General features: G+C 51.1%; 1 protein-coding gene across 1 annotated transcript; it reads right to left on the bottom strand.

The window, feature by feature from the left end:
- Positions 1-4,304: 4,304 nt before the first annotated feature.
- DDRGK1 (DDRGK domain containing 1) lies at positions 4,305-14,673 on the bottom strand. Its single transcript, XM_046679595.1, has 9 exons — positions 14,514-14,673; positions 13,080-13,286; positions 11,734-11,846; positions 11,392-11,493; positions 8,618-8,740; positions 8,209-8,247; positions 5,560-5,616; positions 4,982-5,030; positions 4,305-4,601 (listed from the first exon to the last, which is right to left on the bottom strand). Exons 1-9 carry the CDS (start codon positions 14,599-14,601, stop codon positions 4,435-4,437), a joined length of 945 nt encoding a protein of 314 aa, XP_046535551.1. The 5' UTR covers positions 14,602-14,673; the 3' UTR covers positions 4,305-4,434.
- Positions 14,674-15,820: the final 1,147 nt, after the last annotated feature.

The raw sequence follows: 15,820 nt of genomic DNA, 5'->3' as shown, positions 1-15,820 counted from the left end.
CTATGTACCAGGGGACTTTGGGGAGAAAAAGGAAAATAAAATCTTAAAAAAAAAAAAGAAATGTAAGTCAAATTGTACAATCATGTAAGAAAGTTAAAATGACTAAAAGCAGTCAGAGTAAATTTAGCAGGTTAGAGGCAAAAGGTTACACTTAAGTACGTTTAATGTTACAGTATCAGTATTTCATAAGGTTCCCTGATACATTTTGCTGTAATGAATAATCAAATAATGTATTAGCCAGCCAAAAATTATATATGGTGTCAGAATAAACCAAGTAAAACTATTTTTCAATGTCACTACTATAGTCTACATGGCTTTTGGTACAATTCTGTGACTATCAAGTTAGGTATGATACACAACTCATCACTCAGATACGGATTCTCAGCCCTGTCCTCCATCTAAAGGAACAAGCTCCTTAGGACCCTGTTTTTCAAACTGTAGGTTGCAATCTGTTAGTGGGTTATGGAATCAATTTAGTCACCATCAGCAATGAAACAGAGCAGAGAAGCAAACATCAACATGTATCAAACCACGAGGAGTGGAGGACTACTGTGAAACTTTTGCTTCAGTTATCTGTACGAATGCACACACACATAGAGCGTACTGCGTCTTTAATGTAAAATGGATCTCTTACTAAGAGATACTGTCAGAAAGTTTGAAAAACACAGCCTTAGTGGAATAGTCATCTCCAATATAGGGGTAGGGGCTTGGGACTGGAGGTATCTGGGACATGCACTCGTGAAGGCTTCCAGTCATACTCTGGACCAGCACTACAGGGAAGTGGAGGGTATGGAGGGAGGAAATGATGGAGTAATGACCACTTGTAGGATACAATGTTAGCAAAGAGGGTTTAAGAACTGAGTTACTGATTCAAAATGCTAATTAATTAAACATCCCCCCCTTCACCAAATACAGCCCAAATCTCTGGGCTAAGCATTCATCACCCTTCCCAGCCAGGTCCCAACCTCCCTTTCCACTCTCTCTCTCCTTTGCCCCTGCCTTTCTTCCACCCAACACTCCATGCCCCTCAGTGAACCACAAGCCTTGACGTTCTCCGCACCTGTCCTCCCCTCAGCCTGGAAGGCCTCTCCTTGTGAGCCGCTGGTCCCTTTTTTAAAAATTTATTACGGCATTTGGCCACGCACCTGCTGCTTAGATGACTGGTGGTCTCCCTGTTAGAGTGGTACCACTGCCCTTGCCTCCACTGTGGATGGGGCCATGGTTTCTCATTGTAGCTTCCTGGGGTGCTTAGCATCCTGCCTCTTACTCAGCAGGCTCTCTATAAATGGCGAGTGTTTTTTAAAACACACTTTAGATGTATTTAAATAATTTTTTTGTGTTACAAACATCCAACATGCATGCTGCACTGGTGTCACCGTGGCAGCCTGGGGGAGCCACTGAATTGTGGAGAGAGTGAAGTGACTACTGGTGCCCTCACATGTCCACTTTTTGCAGCCCCTCTTCTGAGGCTTAGCTTGAGCCAAGGATAGAGGAGGCCATCTAGGGCTCATTGTCTTTAAGCTTTTATGGGAAATTTTAAACATGTATAAAAACAGATGAGTATAACCTCCGTGTACCCATTATCTAGTTTTAATAATTTTTCAACTCATGGCCAATTTTGTAAATAACCATTTTTGAAAAGACAAGTTGTATTATACACCTCTCCAACTACAGACTTGTCAATAATAGGCCGTGAAGGTCCATAAAAAACAGGAGTGTGATAGAACCAAACCGAACCAGACCGGACTCTGCAGGGAGCAAGTGGTATTAAAATAGACCTCTTGGGCTGGGCTGTGAAGACAAGGCCTCCAGAACAAGCATATCAGGCATTTTGTAACTTGGGAGTTACAAAAATCAAAACTTATCTGACTGGCTGGAGCCAAGTCTAGAGTTTCTGATGGAGGAGGAAAATCTGACTATGAAAGAGGGGCCACACAATGGGAAAAGGACTCAGATAGGGTCACAGTAAAGTCCTGCTCCCTCACTCTGAATCATCATCTTCCAGTCAGATCTACATCCTCAGGCACCTGAGACAGTCAGCCTCGTGCTCCAGGATAAGCGAAAACTGTACCCTCATGATGAAATAAAAATAGAGCCAGTGAATAAGCAAATGTAAATCCATGGTATTGAAATGTTTATCATCAATTTTAGTATTACATGTACAGATCAGTAATGTAATCATTATGATACTATGTGTGTCTGGTCTAGTTTTTAAGGTGTAAAAGCATGGGGGCTGGCCCTGTGGCCGAGTGGTTAAGTTTGTGTGCTCCGCTTTGGTGGCCCAAGGTTTCGCTGGTTCAGATCCTGGGCACGGACATGGCACTGCTCATCAGGCCATGCTGAGGCGGCGTCCCACATGCCACAACTAGAAGGACCCACAACTAAAAATATATACAACTATGTACCAGGGGGCTTTGGGGAGAAAAAGGAGAAATAAAATCTTAAAAAAAAATAATAAGGTGTAAAAGCATTTAAAATAATTTCATATATTAAATGTGGGACTTTAAATGCTTAGACATATTAAGTAATAAACGTTTAAATGCTCGAAAAATTGCAAGCTGTTAAACTTGTAAGTTTTCATTTATTTGTTGTGAAAGCGGTTTGCACATATTTAGAAAAATGTTAATCACTTACTACCTGAAGAACTGTTCATTTGATAAATCTATTAGTAGCTCGATTACTAAATAATGCGGAAAGGGTCACAGGATTCTCTCACCACACTAAACCGTTGGGACATAAAGAATCTTAGAAGGCTTCTGGGATGTGAGGAAGGAATGTGCCTGTCCCCACTCCTGGGTGGGCAGTGTCTTGAGGGTGGAGTGACGGGACTGTGGCTGAGGAGGGTTGAAGGAAAGGACAGAAGAGACCCGGAGCTGCTGTGTTGCTCTGTGAGAAGCCCCGTCCAGTGTGGAGTTTAATTATTTGCAATGTCATGGCCTGCCTCTCCCCTCCACCCCCACCTCCCTTCACTGGCTCTCAACCTTGGCTGCACACTGGAATCTCCCGATGCTCCCTGAGTCCCATCCCCAGAGACTCTGACTGAACTGTCTGGGGTGCAGCCTGGCACAAGACTGTTGAAAACTCCCCAGGTGATTCTAATGAGCAACCAGGGCTGAGAACACTGTTCCAACTGTAAGCCATCTACTTTTCCCTTTGTAATTTTATGTTTCTATCTCATACTGTGGGTACCTATGTCTGTTTCTTCCCTTTCCTACTAGACTCTGGGCTCCCAGATGACCTTCCAAACAATGCATGCGGCCCTTTCCAGCTCCAGGTGACTCCAAGTGCCCACTGCTGATAGAAGTAGCAGAGTCACACCTTACTTTGAATTTAGGTTCTATAGTTAATGCTTATGGCAACAAATTAGTCAAAACCACACTGGACAACCCCTCAGGAAGGCTCCGCCCCAGAGCCTGATGTCCTGTCTTCCCATCACCATCCACATAGACAGCTTCCTTCTGGGCTGGAACAGAAAGCTGCCTCCTCCACCAGGCACCCGAGGTAGTAGGTGGATTACGCTCAGGGGCCACCTTGCATAAAAAATACACATTTAAGCACATGCCTCACCCTTAGCACAGCAGGATGCTCACACCATGAACAGCCCACAGGAACTAGAGTGACTGACCCTACAGGAGACACACGCCTCCCATCTCTCACCCACTCCCAAGCATATGGTCCTGACATCCACCAGTGGGTGGAATCACCCACACTATTTAAACATTTTGTCAAGGATGTAGAGCTGAATCCATGTGATGCAATGTATGAAGCAATGTGCCTCCACTGTACAATTCTATCCAGCTCAAGCAGGTGCTCCCCTTCCTTCTACCTGCCCCACAAGCAGCTGGCCTAGCCTCTCTCCCCTCCTGACCTCCCTTTCCTCCCTCTTAAAGGCTGCCATTCCCTAGGGCTCTATCCTTGGCACTTTTCCTTAACTATTCTCCCTAAGCGCTCTCAGCCCTCCTTAGGACTCCTGAATCCATACAAAAAACAGCAAGACCTCCCTCCCCCATTAGGGGAGATGTGGCCCAAGAGTTTTTCCACTTTTGCGGTAGCCACAGCAGGGAGAGAGAGAAGGACCTCACCCAGGCCTTGGGGGCTGGGTTTGCAGGGAACATAGGAAGACAGAAAGTGCTCAATATTTTTCTGAGTGAATGAGTGCATGATAAGAATGGAACTTCCATCTGCCTCTAAAGGACCACCCCCCCCCCCCCCCCCCCCCAGATATATTCTCAGGTTCAGATTTCACCTGCTTATCTGGGATCCCAGGCCAGGCCTTCTGCCACACCAAGCCACACCACGCTGAGCAGTGCTCACAGGCCTTTAATCTAGAACAGCCTGGCCATACTCCATCACAGCCCCAGGATGGTAGGGAGGAATAAAGATGTATGGCCATGTAGGCTGTGCCAACTCCGAGTCCAAGAGGGAAGGGCTAGGTCAGGCTGGGGCCTGGGCAGGGGCCTCCCGGCCCCAGGAGATGAGGGAGTTGCTGGCCTGGGCAAGCTCGGCGATGGACACCCGACCTCGCTGTCGGATGAAGTTAGCCACAGCAACCAGTTCCTCTGGGGTTATGTAGATGAACTTGCCCCGGTCGTCAATCACACCTGTGGGGATACACAGGTTGCAGGGCTGAGCCTTCCTGGGCCCTCCCAACCTGACCTGACATTGCCTGCCGGCCCACCCACCCATTCAAAAGTGGCTCAGAGCTCTCCTGGACTGCTTGCCTGCCTGGCCTTTCCTGGCTGCATCCATTCCTGGCCAGGTGAGTCAAATCTGGCTTTCTTGCCTGTCGTCATCATCCGAAGCCAACCCCAGGCCTCAGCACGTCCTCCTTGTGACCATGTCCCCCTGCTAGTGCCCTCATTGCACACCCCTCCCTCCACCCAGGGTGGTCGCCCTGCCTCTGCAACAAGTCCCTGCAGCCCCCTGTGGCTAGATACTCCCCAGGGCTGGGGCCTGTAGTGATTGATTCTCATCCTCTCACCTGTCAGAGTCCCCTCAGCCAGCAGGTCCTGGATGCGGTTTATGGTGTCCTATGGGGAGAACAATTTTCAGAGCAGAAAGGGACGCTGCCATCCCCAGAAAAGGCACCTGCATCCTCCCTCCCACCACAGCCAAATATCTTCCTCTCCCTCTCATGGCTGCCCCCCATGGTGACTCCATGCTTCCTTTGGAGGGGCCTAGGGGAGAAGTGACTCTGGTCTGGGGGCCCTGCAAGACCCCCAAGAGAGGCTCTCTTCCAACCACAAAAGGAGGGATGGTGACATTTGGCTGTGAAGGCTGGTGCAGCCTGTTTGCAAGACAGTTGTCAAGGTAACTGGATTTGGGCTGCTTCGGTTACAAGGGCTGCTGGAGTGATGGGGTTTGGACTTGTTTCTTTTCCTCCCTGCCTGTTCTTCCATCTAGAAGAGAGGCAGGACTCCTGCGGTGCCCAGAGACTCCTACACTCTACTCACTCTTGGTTGGGGGCATCAAGACTCTATCTCTAGGGCAGGCCTCCTCTGACAGCCACACAGACCTCGTGGCCACACTCCACATAACTGGCCACCTTCCAGGGCTTACCTGAGTCCGCAGGCCCACTTGGGAAGCCAGGTCTTCCAAGAGCACAACCTTGGACTGCTACAAAGAGAGGGAGGGAAGGGAGAGAGCCTGAGTATGGGCAAATCCCTCTCCGCACTGGAACCCTCTGACGTGTACATCCTGATCTGATCTGGGTGGCTGGATAAACACTGAGCAGATTCCTATGGGAGAGCCTTGCTCCCCTCACACTCACTCACACATGCTCACAATCACCCATATATAAAGATACACACACTCATAAACTCTCTTATTCTCCTGTTTGTAGGGAGGGATCTCCCCATCTCACCCGCCCCACAAGCCCCGTCCTGGACTGGGGACGGCCTGAGACAGACACACACGTGGAGAGCCAAGCACACCTGCCACCTTCTCCTCTGCATCCAGCCGTATCTTTTTAACATCATGGACAGGTTGGAAGCACCACAGAGATGTAGGGAGCGGGTGCAGCCACTGAAAGCTATTTTAAAAGACTGTCACCAGGATTTGTGTTTCCTGAAGACGTGCTAGGACAAAGTGCTGAGGTGTAGGGGATGCAATGGTGAAAAAGACATAGCGCCTGCCCTTGAGCTCGCAGTCCAGCTGGGGAGGCAGGCGAGAACAGGGACAAGGAGAGAGCAGATAAAAGGCCCCAACAAGCCAGGGTCTCAGCAGAGGCAAGACGGCTCATTCCTGACTCCTCTTTGCTCACCGCTCCCCCGCCTGGAGACCCCCACAACCCTGACACACCCACACTTCTTCACCCATCCTCTTCACACCATCTGAGACACTGAGCCCACCCTTAAAATAACTACCGCTAACACTGCTCGGTGCTTTCCACGCATGGCCATGTTTCACGTGCTTCCCTCATATCCTCAGTAGCAACTTTAGTTCCTGGGCGTGCAGCTGAGGGTCCACTGCTGGGTCCCACACGTGCATCTGCCCCCGCCTCCCCCACAGACAGATAGCATGTGACTTGAGAGAAGGCAGCCTTTTGCATTTTTGTGAATCTTCCATAGCAAATGAGCTGCAAGAGGAGTGACACGGTGACACCTCCCCAGCTGCAGATGGCATGTGACTGTTCAAAACGCCAAAGTGAATGTGCAAGCGGGGAGGCAAGTGAGCGGCAGTTGGGCCAGGGGGTGGGCAAGCACAAGGTGACCTGGCCAGCTGGCCTCTACCTACAAAGCAGGGAGCCGGCACTGGGCTCTTAGTGACAGCTCAAAGTGGAAACATGGAGTCACCCCAGATAGTCCCTGCAGACCTGGCCTGAGGGGCTGCTGGGGCCAAGTGTGTTTGGAAAAATAAACAAACCCAGCTGTTGTCAGAAAAGGGAGTGGACCGACAGGAGCAAGCCAGCCTTATGCTTCACATAAACTCCGCTGGGCACAGAAACATGCCTCCGGTTCTGAAACCCTAAGGTGAAAGGGTCCATCCCCTTGGGGCCAGGAGGAAAGAGTGTGGGCTGAATTTCAGAAGTCCTCCTTCTCCCTGCAGACAGCAGCTCTGGGACAATCGGTCAGCACAGGCTAGAAAGACCTCTAAGCTCCAGAAGAGCTTGAAGAACCCCTAGAGAACGGCACTTCCAAAGAGCCACTGAAAGGGAGGGCTGGAACTGCCCTGGGAACCTTGTCCCAGGTCTCTGCAGAGGAGAGGGGGAGCTGACGCTGAGGGAGGAGGGCTCCCTGAAGAAGGGACTCAGGACCACGTTGCTGCCCACTGGGTAGGTGTGGACAGTGAGTTCCAAACAGCAGCAGGACTGTGTGAGAGATGTCCTGCCTGGGGCTGCAGCCCTCACTCAAGAGTGCCAGGGTGAAGAAGGGGCTCCATCAGAGGTGAATGGTCACAGCCTGAGGGAACAGAACCCTCTGGAAGCTCCCTCTCAGGAACCTCCGGCAGCCCCTCACTGCTAGGAGGTGTCTAAACCCTGCCCTCTTTCAGAAGACGTCAGGGGAGGATTATGCAAGCCCTGGCTTCTTGGCACCCCCTAGTACCACCCCCACCACCACCCCCGCTCCCTCTGCATTCCTTCCCTCAGCCGCCTCTGCACCTCTGAGTTGCACTTGAAAACCTCTCCCCTCGTCGCATCCTTCGTGGGAGAGGAGAAGTTGCTTAGCAGCAAAGCAGAGCAGGATGTGCTTATGCAACCTGGAGCAGCATCCGGGCAGCCTGTGCCACGGCTGCAGACAGAAGGGGACACACCTGCTGCCCCAGCCTAGACTCCAAAGGAAACAGTATCCTGTTCCCCCCGGAAGACCCAAGTTCCTGGTCAGGAACACATGGCAGGGGACACTTGTTTCAACTCAGTGGAGCCTCAGTGAGGCAGAACTGACAGAAAACACATGGGAAGAAACTTGGAAACACAGTGACTCAGTGAGCGTGGGGTCTGAAGAGCAGGGAAACTGTCAAACCCAGAGTGTGAGGAAGTGATCAAAGGCTTGCGCCTCCCACACAGACCAGGTCCTTCTCTACCTTTGGAGGCAGAGGAGAAAGGACTCTCCCGGCCAGGACCCCAACAATTCAGCCTCTCTTGGCCTCCCTGCCCACTCCTGCATGAGCACAGCCCCTGCTCAGGTCTGCTCCCTCTAGGAGAATGCACACAACACGCACACGCGAGGCAGGGAGCTGACACTCAGGCTCTACTCTGCAGCTTCTTACCTTAATGTAGTTGATGAACTCTGTCAGGAAGCTGTGGGACTAGAGGAGCAGAGAAATCAGGGTGAGTGTCCCCTTTGCAGCGGGCACCCCTATCCACCTGCCCACCTGAGTGTCACCTGCCTGCTGTCTGTGTCCCCACCCAACCATCTGCATGTGCCACTGGCCCACTTGCCTGCCTGAGCAGCAGAACCTCCCATGTTGAGGGTTTCAGAGGCACCACTTCTCCTGAGGACAAGGCCTCTGGCTGCTAGAGGCTGCTGGTCCTGATGCCTATCTGCCTCTCACTGCCTGACTAGGGAGGCAGGTGAGGAGCAGCAGGGTGTCTGGGATGGGGTGGCCGGCCTTGGGTCTGATACAGGCCTCGTCGTGGTGGGCGCAGGGAGGGGTTTCCCAGGGGCGACAGACCCACCTGTTCCTCAGTCATGGTCTCGCCCACACCCTCCTCTTCCACCACGAAGGCCTCCTTCAGTTTCAGGTACTCCTCATGTTCCCGCTGGGCCTGCTCCTCCCGGGCCTTCCTCTCTTCCTCTTCCTGTAGACAGAGGAGGCAAAAGTCAGGTATTTTGGGGTGGGTATCCATCCCATCCCTGTTCCAGTCTCTGCTGCCTGCAAAGGGCACCCAGGCATAGAGCCCGGCCTTTTCTCAGGGACAGAGCTCCTTCAAGAGCCCATCTCCCTGGCCCCAAAGTGGAAAGGCAGGCAGAGGCCCCTCTTCTTGTCAATTCCATCACCTCCCAGACAGATGCTGCTCAGCTCCCTTCTCAAAAATCCTGCCATGACCCCACCCCACAATATCTTCCAGTCACCCCCACCTTCTCCCTCCCTTGTCATGTCCAAACTTCATGAACAGACCCCCAGGTTACATTTCCTCACCATCTATTCACCCCTCTAGCCCACTGCAATCTCGCTTCTGATGCTCAGCTCCACCAAAAACACGATTCCTGCTACAGTCTCACCCATGCCCTCCATCCCACTAAATCCAAGGGAGGGGTATCAGGCCTCACATCCCTGTCCTCTCAGCTGTTGGGCAGAGCTGACCATCCCCTCTTCCCTTCCTGGGCTTCCAGACCCCACCCTCTCCTGCATTTCTTCCTGCTCCTTAGGCCATTCTTCCCACCTCCTCCATCACTCAGCCCTGTCCCTTCTCTCTCCTTCACTCTTTTTCTGGCCACCTCACCATGCCCACAGCATCAAAATTATCTCTTTGTCAGTGACTGCCACAGTTGTATCCCTGCCCAAATCTCTCCTCCCAAACACACGCCTGCCCATGTGACACACCCACTAGGCCATCTTACAGGCAGCTCAAACTGAATTTGTCCCAGAAAGATCCTGTGATCTACTCCCCACACATCTGGTCCTCCTCCTGGGTCCCTGCTCAGTGAATCACACAGCCACCTGGCCAGCCGCTCTGGTCAGAAATGAGGTCTAATCTACCACTTCTATCTTTAACTTCTGGAAAACTCAGTTCGTGCATGTTGCTCCATCACCACCACCACGACCTAGTGCAACAGTCCCCACAACCCAACTCATTTTCCAGAGCTCTCAGAAAGATCTTTTTAAAACATGAAGCTAAAGCTGCAACAGAGAATATACAAGATGAGCCTGGAGCATCTTGCAGTGCCAAAAAGTAAGAAAGCACTCAAAAAACAAAATAATGAGTGTATGTCAAAGGTACACAGGAGCCAACTGAAAGAGCTTCCAATGGCCAAAGCAGGAACAATCGAAGCAACAAAATAAATAAGACAGTATTGAATTATAACACAAAGCACAAAATAAATATCCATAAGTCCAAGTAGATATAAATAAACGACTGAATCTATAAACAGAGAAGAGATAAATCTCCTGTACAAAAGAATTCCAAATGTTTTCTGTAGATACTCTCCACTCGCTGAGGTGGAGCGTAACTCCCCACCTCTTCAGTGTGGGCTGTGCACGTCGACTGGTTTCCAAAGAGTATGGGAAGGGGGAGAAACATTGCAGTGGAGGAATCCAGCAAACGCCACCTCAGCTAGGTGATCAAGGTGTACATCACTAGCGGTAAGTCAAGTTGATAAGGTGTACCCTTGATATGCTATATTGAGAATGGCATTGCACCTGTGGTATTCCTCCCAGAAATCCATGACCCAAATCTAACCATGAGAAAAACATCCGCCAAACACAACCTGAGAGACATTCTACAAAACTTGCCCAAGACGCCTCAAAATTGTCAAGATCAAAAGCAAGGAAAGTCTGAGAAACCATCACAACCCAGAGGAGCCTAAGGAAACCTGACAACTAACTATAATGTGGTATCCTGGAAAAGAAAAAGGATAGTGGGGTAAACTAACGAAATGTGAAGAAGGTGTGGAGTTTAGTTAATAATAATAATGTATCAAATTAGCAGTTGTGAGAAATATACCACAGTAAAGGAAGATGTTAATAATAGGGGAAACTGAGTGCAGGGGAGAAGAGCCCCAGGATATTTAAGGTACATCAGGTAGGATCAATCTTCAGAAAGGTGAAAAAACTCTCTCCACAAATGCCTCCTCTCTGCTGTGTTCTGGCCCATCCCCCAGCACCCACAGCCAGGCTTTCTACCATCCAGTGTCCCTGGATAACACAGTCAGTTAGAAGCCAAGGGCGCTAGGCTATGAGGTCTTCCCAAGTAGGGCAGCCCTGGCTCTCACCTTATATACACCAGCTCTTTGGGACATTCCCTTTCTCGGGTACCTAGTTCTCAGGAGGAAGGAAGCACCTGGCAAACAAATGCTCATTAACTACCTTTACTGCAGTGGCCCCCATTTCCTGAATGTCTCCTCTATGCTAGGCCCTAAACAGAACCTAGTTCAGGTAAGATCTAGCATCCCTTACAATGACCCTTATCAGCCTCAAGGCTCAGGATCCAGACGCCCCCTTACTCTATGACCCTCCTCTATCTTGTGTACCCTGCTCTAGCCACTCTAACCATTTGAAAAACCAACGTTTTTCAAATACTCCAGGTATGTTCAATAAATCACAGGCACAAAAATCCCCATCTCAGGCTCTGCTTTCCAGCAGCAGCTTTACACAGGCTGCGCTTAGAGCACAGGGACCAGATAAACCGGGGCCTCCCCTGCGCCTGGTCCATGGCCCATCTCCTCGGTTGGAGGTGTTGGGAAGCAAGGCTGCCTGGCGTCAGAAGTCCGGATCAGGGGTTTACCTCACCTTCTGTTTCTCCTCCAGGCGAAGCCGCTCCTCCTCCTTCTTCCACTCTGCCTCACGCTGGGACTCCAGGCGTTTCCGCTCCTCACGCTCAGCCTCCTCTGCCTGAAGAGAGGCCTTCATAGGGAACACATCCCCACCCCCAGCTGGAGCTTTCCCACCTCCCAAACAGGCCAAAGCAGACAACGCCTGAGCCAGGCCACGGACCAAGGCTGCAGGAGACAGGCAAACAGCAAACCCGAACCCAGTGTGCAAGGAGCCTCGAGGGGAGTGTCTGCCATAGGGGACAGGGAAGGCAGGGCCCTTTCTCACTTCCCAGAACTGCACCCCATCCCTCCTGCTTGCCTCACGCTGGGCTTTACGCGCTTGTTTCTCCTCCAGCTTCCGCAGTTTCTTGGCTCCAATTTTTCCTGATGAGTGAGTTTCTGTTGGCTTCTCGATGCCTTCTTCCTCCTGGGCTGAGTATGGTCAGGGAAAGACATTTCAGGTCCTGTCCAGAGAGGACCACTGATGATGGATCCACTTTACCACTTGTCCTTCTCCTCATGGGGGGATCCCCTTCCACCCACCTGCAAATTTCATGAGGTCAGCTCTGTCCTCCAGAGGCATCTGCCATGAACGCAGAAATTCACCCTCTGGGTGTGTGTGTTAGGGATAGGGGAGGGGTGAGGCAACCATGCGGCAAGGGAACAAATGATAACTTTAGATGCTGCATAGCCATAAAAAGGGAAGTGCCAGGTTCTAATATATGACTGTATGAAAATCACATGCAGGACTGTTTGGGCTTGCAGAGTTCTCTGGTTTCTGTCTCTGAGCCAAGCCTCCAGGGAAGCATGGCCCCATGGGGCTACTTATCTGTGTCAAATCTGAAATCATGCTCACTGTGATCTGGAACTGCTGAGGGTTCTGGGCTCTGCCCCTGGCCAGGGTTTTGCCATTGTCCCACCAGACCCAGGGCAAAAAGACAGCCCAAACCCCAGGACTACCCCAGGAGCTACTAAAAGTTAAAGACCCACTGATGCCTAGCAGCAAGGATGTCTGACTCCAAGTCCGAGATGGAGGGATGGCCCAACAGAAGGCCTCTTTTTTGAGCCAAAGGGGCTAGTTCCCAAGGGTATAAGGGCAAAACCCCCAAATGCCTCCTCCTCAGGCTCAAGCCAGCTGCTGAGTAGCAAAGAAAAGAGATTCTTTCTCATAATCCTAAGAGCTCTGTTGGTTTCCCTGCACCACGGATATGGAGGCCTCTGTCAACACAATGTCTCTATCTTCAAACGCTGCTTCTAGGGTTACAGGTAAGCCTTCTCCAGGAACTGGAGATGCTCTTGGCCAGGCACTCTGGCCCTAGGGTGAGGCCCTCAGGCAATGAGTGTACCCATACCAGGAAAGATGCTGGGACATAAGGAAGGGACTGAGAAACTCTCTAGGACAATCTGAAGACCCTTACGCTCCTGCTTGGACACTGAGAGCCAACATGAAGGAAGAGGGGGTTGGTCCAGAGGAATAGGGGCCAAGGTCCAGAACTGCTGGTCCCCAGGACCAAAGGCTGGTCCCAAGTCTCCCCCTACTCCATCCTATGGCTCCCAGATATCCCTCCCACACCGTGGCTTGACACCTGACTCTTCCACCCAGTTTTGGGGGTCCTCTCACCTCCTAACCCAGCCCCCTTCCCTACCAGGTTGGGCTCCTCTCACCTGGAATGATGGCCTCCTCCTCGTTCTCATCCACCTCTGACCAGGCCACGCGCTGGGCTCGACGCTGGGCCTGCAGGCGGCTGCCCAGGTCCCTCCGGCGCCGGGGCCTGCCCCCAGCTCTCTGCTCCTCGGGCTCCAGGGGCCGAGGCTGGGCCACTTGGCCTGCTACTATTGGCTCCTCTTCATTATTCAGTGGCTCTTGGCCAGCTGTAGGGAAGAGAGGAACCACGATGCTGTCCAGCAGCCCAATCCACCTGATGGCAGGGGAGCAGCATCCTGGAAGCCTTACCCTCTTCCACTTGACTACCTCCAGGCTTCCGCTGCCCACAGCACAAAGCCCCAGCTTCCAAGACCATAGTGGCCTTTACAACCCAGACCCACACCTTGGTCCTATGCAGCAAGATCATCTCTTCCCTCCTGCCTGTGTCAATACCTTTCTCTCCCCTCAAGGCCCCCACCTTTCCAGTAGGCCTGTCAGGAGACTACCACCCTGCAAGATGGAGCTGAAGCTCCACCTCCTCCAGGAAGACCACCCTGACCTCTCCAGATCTCATCTGAAGGCCCACTGCAGTACAGCATTTATTTCTTGCCTGACACCACCTGCCATAGTGTTACCTGGCACCTCAGAGAGCACACCTGAGGTCTGAATCTCTCTTCCTAGGAAGATCTGTTGGCTTACCTCAGCTTCTCTCTCCCCTGCCCCTGGAGCATGCAGGTGCTCTGAAGTAGCTTATGGGCCCAAGAGGGGAAGAGACATACACATAAACCCATATGCTGACAAGAAATGGGGGCGGCGACGGGGAGAGGATGACAGGTATGTCTGTTCTGTGCCCTGGCCGATGACATGGCCTTCCGGTCGGGGTGGAGAACAGGGTGGAGGATGCATGGCCGCATAGCTGCTGTCCTTGACAGGTAAGGAGAGAGTTTCAGGGTGTCTCCGGGAGCTGCGTCCTGCTCTCTCCAGCTCGTGGGTAGGCAGAAGACACTCAGGTGCCCCCTTCTCGGCCCTGGCTCTGGAGTCAGCCTGGCGGGGATGGAAAACCCCTGCGGCCTCTTCAGTGAGCGCAGAGCGGGATCGTCCCGATGAGGGACGGGAGTGTGTCCTCCAGGGCCGGGCCCCTTTGGGTCTGGAGGTCGGGAGTGCTAGGGGGCGAGGAGAGGGATAGGACGAGGCTGTCTTTTGGGGCGGGGAGAAAGGTGTAGAGGCGCTGCCCGCCGGCCACGGGCTGGGTTCTAGCACTGCATCTCCCCGCCAGACCCGTCGCGCATGCGCGCGGCCTGCATGACGCGCAGCTCGCTGCCCGGCGCCGGGATCCTCGTCAGCCCCGCCAGGCATGCCAGCGCATGCGCAGGAGCTGCAGCGCGACGGCCTACGAAAGCTCAAGAGGCCAGAGAACCAGGCCCCATGGGCCCCGGCGCGGTGGCATCTCTTACCTGCTGCCGCCCGGCCCCGCCTGCGAGTCAGGAAAAGGATAAGGCCGACAAGCAGAGCCGCCGCCACTAAGTACACCACGGGGGCCATCGTGACGACGGCTTCCAGGGGGAACGAGCGCGTCCGCTCTAAGCCCCGGGATCTCCCAGGCCCCGCCCACGCCACTAAGGCCCCTCCCGTTTCCCATCTTAGACTCCGCCCACCACTCGGAGCCCCGCCCAGGTCGTACACGTCACAGGCCTTAATTTTTTAGTTTAAAATGAAGTTGGGGGTCGTAAAAAACCATAATGTTAAGTGGAAATTATTGCAAGTAGTTATGTCAGCATGGCAACATTTATGTATGTTTTAAGAGCACTAAAAAATACCACATAGTGTTTATGGAAACATATGTGGAAAAACTACAAAAAGATGCTTAGAAATGATACGCACCAACGTCAGGACAGCAGTCTCCTCTGGGGAGAGAGATGGAATGCATGGAATTAAGAGCAGAGCTTTGCCTGTATCTGTGACATTTGATTTCTTTAAAAAAGGAGAGGGAGAGACCAAGTCTTCTATTTAAATAAATTGTGATATACTTTTGTACTCGGATCTGCAATTTTATACCTATTTAAAAATAAAATTAGCTTTATTAGGTTGTACAAGAATTAGTTATCCAATTTTCCATAGTGAACACTCAGAATTTAAATGCCCACAGGGAATTTAAATTTTCCTTTAATTCTTAAGAATCTATTTTAAAAACTGGGGACAAATTATACCTGAATCAAGTTGCTTATTAAGAAACGAGAGGATGTAAACTCAAGGTTTTTTAAAAAGCAAATAACAACTACTGGGAATTTGCTATTACAGTATTATGAAGCTTTTTAGATGTGATAACATAACTAAAGATTGCTGGCCCAATGGTGTGTGTGTGTGTGTGTGAAGACTTGAAAAAATATGGCAACATGTCAACATCTTAATACCTGTTAAATTGGAATGGTGGGAACTTTAGCATCTATTTTATTATTTTCTGTAAGTTTAGAATATAATTTATATTTTTAAATTTTACACAAGCAAAAAGGGCAGCATAGATAAAATAAAAATAGCAAGTGTTGATAATTGTTAAGGTTGGGTGATGGGTAAATAGGGGCTCTTATACTGCTCTTTTCTCTATAAGTTGACATTTTTGTGAAGTTTGAAATTTTCCATAATAAAAACTTTTATTAAAAAGTAAAAGATGAAAGGCCAGCTCCAGTGGCTGTTTGTTTGGTGTGCTTAAGTTTGGTGTGTTTGGTGTGGTTAAGTTTGGTGTGTTTGGTGTGGTTAAGTTTGG

Source organism: Equus quagga, chromosome 12 (genome assembly GCF_021613505.1).
Source record: "Equus quagga isolate Etosha38 chromosome 12, UCLA_HA_Equagga_1.0, whole genome shotgun sequence".
NCBI lineage: Eukaryota > Metazoa > Chordata > Mammalia > Perissodactyla > Equidae > Equus > Equus quagga.
This window is presented reverse-complemented; position numbering and strand designations above follow the sequence as displayed.

What these genes read in the sequence shown, in the direction of transcription:
- DDRGK1 (XM_046679595.1), bottom strand. Translation starts at nt 14,601, where the DNA reads ATGGCCCCCGTGGTGTACTTAGTGGCGGCGGCTCTGCTTGTCGGCCTT. An exon ending in AAGTGGGCCTGCGGACTCAG is followed by an intron (nt 5,031 to 5,559) that starts GTAAGCCCTGGA and finishes TTCTCCCCATAG; the next exon opens with GACACCATAAACCGCATCCA. An exon ending in GGCTGAGGGGACTCTGACAG is followed by an intron (nt 4,602 to 4,981) that starts GTGAGAGGATGA and finishes GTATCCCCACAG; the next exon opens with GTGTGATTGACGACCGGGGC.